The sequence below is a fragment of the Trachemys scripta genome, chromosome 4 (assembly GCF_013100865.1).
Source record: "Trachemys scripta elegans isolate TJP31775 chromosome 4, CAS_Tse_1.0, whole genome shotgun sequence".
Lineage (NCBI taxonomy): Eukaryota > Metazoa > Chordata > Testudines > Emydidae > Trachemys > Trachemys scripta.
The window spans coordinates 75,032,118-75,036,007 of NC_048301.1; the positions used below are offsets into that span (position 1 = coordinate 75,032,118).

Genomic DNA, 3,890 nt, shown 5'->3' on the forward strand with positions numbered 1-3,890 from the left:
AAAACCTGCATACTCTTTAAGCAAAACACAACAATCCCCCAGATTCATTCCTGGCTGATCTTCATCCCCAGCAAAATCTTTCACTCTCTTACCTTCCTACCTGAGAGAAATCTGTGTATCCAGAGTGCCTTGCAGCTTCTTGATCTACTAAATGGAACTGCATTATATATAACTCTCAAAAAAAAAAAAAAAAACCACTTAGCATGTCTGTAGCACTGACCAATTTACTTGGCAAAGGAAGAAAAGAAAGTCTGATCAGAACATAGAATAGTCATTCAATAATTATATAATAATACTAAGAATAAAATACTTTCCCAGTTTTGCGAACTTAAAAAAAAAAATGGGCTAGTAAAAGTTTCCTCACCAATCATCATCTAATTTCTTGTTTTATTACCTGCTTTATGCTAAGCTTTTTTTTTTTAAAAAAAGTCATCTAGCTAAATTCTTATATAGTATATACTTTAAGATATGTAGTGAAATACCCCTTTGACAATGTCCTTTCCCCCACACCTCCCACCTCTCCAAAAAGGACATTGTTTTGGGGTTAGCTGTCAATATTGTTTAGCCCATATATCCACTAAAGACTAAGAAAGCAGAAATAGGATAGTTATTCCCAATAAATATTCTCCAAAATGCACTATGCAAATATATTGAGTTTTATTTCTCTTTTATGGAAATAATAACAGACATTCAGGTAGAAAGATATTAAATTAATGCAGTCAATTTAAATGCAAAAATAAATATAAAGTCCAGCAGCTCACTGCATCCAAAACAGCTCAGATTTCTAACAAATAGAAAAGTTTTTTTTTTTCATCCGAAGTTTCATACAACCGAATAGAAACAAACATAAAAGTGCTTTCTTAGAAAACATCCTGACCTTACTTGCAAATTGCTCTTGGAATCTATCCCACTCCGACTGGTTCTTTATCAGGAGGATAATTACAAAGGAACGTCACCCCCCTCTTAAATAAAGCCTCCATCATGGTCCCTTCAAAGTCCCCCCCTTGCCATACTGACTGACAGTTAGGATCTAATCTAGAATACAAAAGAGAGTGTCCAATGGCCGTTATTGGGAAAGCAATTCTCGGTAGCAAGGATCTCCACAAATAGTCTCCCTTGAAAAATATAACTATAAAGTTCTTGCGCTTGTGTCTCGCGGCTGCGGGCTTCACTATGAAGCACAGTCCCGCCTCTCTCGGTCGAGGGTGATCGCAAAGCTGCTGCGCTGGGTGATCACTGACGGTCCCTTCACAGGGCAGAGTCAGAGTCACTAGAGTCCAAACTGTTCCGCAGTTTGCAGCTGCTGAGTTTGTCTCTCTGCAGGCTCAGGTTCTGGGTGCTCCTCCTCAGGCACTCCAGGGACTGCAGGAAGGATTTCTTGGCTTTCTCCTCCTCCATGGGGGAGACCCCCTCCTCCTCCACCTCCTGGATCTCATCGAAAGTCACCGGCTGGGTCTTGAAGCGGGACTGTCTCGGTCTCCTCAGCTTGCCCTTGGGGATCTTGGCGGGGCGGATGGGCTGGGGGTATTCCTCGGCGATGCACACGAAATGAGGCATGACCGCTTGGTAGCTGGAGCAGATGCCCATGAGCTCGGCTTGCTTGGCTGCCATCATGTCAGCCCCGCTGCTGCGGCTCTGCAAAACGTGAGCTGGGCAGAAGCAAGAGGAGCAGGCGGCCGTCGGCGAGCGCGCAGTCCCGGACACCACGGGGATGGGCGCGGGCTCCGAGGCTAGACAGAGCCCAGGCGCAGACCGGGCTGCGCTCAATACCTTCCCCTCTCAACTTCGCTCAGTCCGCAGCCAAAGGCGGGCCGGGCTCCCCGACGGCCAGCTCACGCCCCAGGCCTGGCGGAGTCTCGCTCGGGCGGGCTGGGAGCGGGTCCCTCTGCAGTCCCCCTGCGGAGCGCGGGCGTTGCGGCCAGAGGCTCGCTCCTGTGTTCCGGCGAAAGCTGCCGCTGCCTGTGCCGTCCCCGGCGCTATATAGCCCCCTGCAGCCCACACAGGAGCATGCTCAGATGACACCAACTACCATTTAAAGCCCGCCCGGCCGCTTCCCTTCCGCCTGACGTCTGCGAGTCATTTGTGCTAAAATAGCGCCGCCCCCGCGCTGCAGAGGGACTGAGCTGGGGAGGCCCCGGGGCTTTCCCGCGCCAGCCGAGGAGCCCCGCGCCGCTCTCCGGCTGCAGCTCCTGGCCCGGGACAGGCTGAGGGGGAAGGCTCCCTGTCTGCGCTTCTAGGCTTGCAACCCACCCACAGGGAGGGGGCAGCTAGGGGACACACTCCCGGCCTCCCCCCAGTTTGGGGGCGGAGGGGGGGATTGTGATCATGTTACTTTGTATCTAATGACCCCCGTTACCCAGTTCTGCACCTTAGGGACTTCTGGCAGGCTTCCTTCCACTTGGAAAAATCCCCGAACACCTCCCTGGCTGTTCCCCCTTCCTGCCATATCCTGTAACCTAGTGTAGGAGTTCTCAACCTTTTTTTTTTTTAAGTCCCCCCCCCCCCAAAAAAAAAACATGCTATAAAAATTCCAGGGTTCACCTGTGCCACAACAACTGTTTTCTGCATATAAAAGCCAGGGCTGGCATTAGGAGGTAGTAAGCAGGGCCACAGGAGCCCTGTGAAGCTAAGTTGCTCAGGTTTTGGCTTTAGGCCCGGGTGGCAGGGCTCGTGGTCCCAGGCTTCAGCACCGCACGGTGCAACTTTGGCTTTCTGCCCTGGCCCAGTGAGCCTAACACAGGTCCTGCTTGGTGGACCCCCCTGAAACAGTCTCGCTGCCCACACAGGAGGCCCTGGACCCTGGGTTGAGAATCGCTGACCTAGTGTGCAAGCACAGCCTGAGTTGGTACCTGCATCCAGATCAGGTTTCATAGTGGGAGTGGGGCAGACAGACTACACATACGTCCATTTCCTATTATTGTCCACTTCAGACCTGGGGGAAGAGGCTGCTCAGCTGCTCCTGGCATCTCTTTCCTTTCTCCTTCTATGTTGCAGACAATCTCCAGTTTAGGGCTCAGGCAGAAGGGCAGTAGAGATTTTAACAGGCCTCTCTTCACGTACATTCCACCTATAACTCTCTCTGTGTGAAGCACACAGCTTGAAGAGTTGTGTTAGTCCTTCATAGCAAACATGACCGCCATCCTTCTGTGAATCCTGTCTCTCTGACTCCTGTGTGCAGAGAGCAGAGGGCTGCTGGGAAGGAAAGAGAGCACATTAGCTTGGCCTAGGTAGCCTTAAGCTTTTCTTGGGATGCTGATATTACCGGTCCTGAAATGACTGGTAATTGAGGCTTGACTGGCATGTGGGGAGTGGGCTTGGTATACAAGGTCGGGGAGGCTTTTGGTGCTGGAAGAACAACTATGCTGATAGTCAATTGTTTGGCTTTCACTTCATGTGGTTTTTTTGGGGGGAGGGGTGTTATACAGCTGTTTCTCTGGCTGAAAAAATATTGGCATCAGCAACAGGATTGTAATACCCATTAGTTATTGGCAAGGATTCCTGCTGTCTGGATAAGCAGCAACTTGCTTCTTTGCTCACCCCCTCACCTGCACACATGCAGAAGAGACTGAGCTCAGATCAGATATGGGATGCGCTCTCAACGCTCCAGAGTGACTGGGCTGAGGAAGTCAAGTTCAGCACTCTAGGGTAAGGGAAAAAAAGTTTTCTCAGCAACAAAACAAATGAACTATGTAGGAGAGACAGCACGGTCTGGGAGTTAAATCAGGAGGTGGGGAGTCAGGACTCAGATACATTTCTCAGCTCTGCCACTTTTGACTCACTGTGTGACAGAAGACATGTCACCAAACCTGTCCATGCCTCAGTTTCCCAATTTGTAAAAGGGGCATTATGAGGCTTCTTTCATTAATACTCATAAAGTGATGTGCTCACAT

The 3,890-nt window shown here is 49.9% G+C and overlaps 1 protein-coding gene across 1 annotated transcript; it reads right to left on the reverse strand.

Annotated features, from left to right (window-relative positions):
* Window positions 1-633: 633 nt before the first annotated feature.
* Window positions 634-1,989, reverse strand: C4H11orf96 (chromosome 4 C11orf96 homolog). Its single transcript, XM_034769842.1, has one exon. It carries the CDS (start codon window positions 1,612-1,614, stop codon window positions 1,249-1,251), a length of 366 nt encoding a protein of 121 aa, XP_034625733.1. The 5' UTR covers window positions 1,615-1,989; the 3' UTR covers window positions 634-1,248.
* Window positions 1,990-3,890: the final 1,901 nt, after the last annotated feature.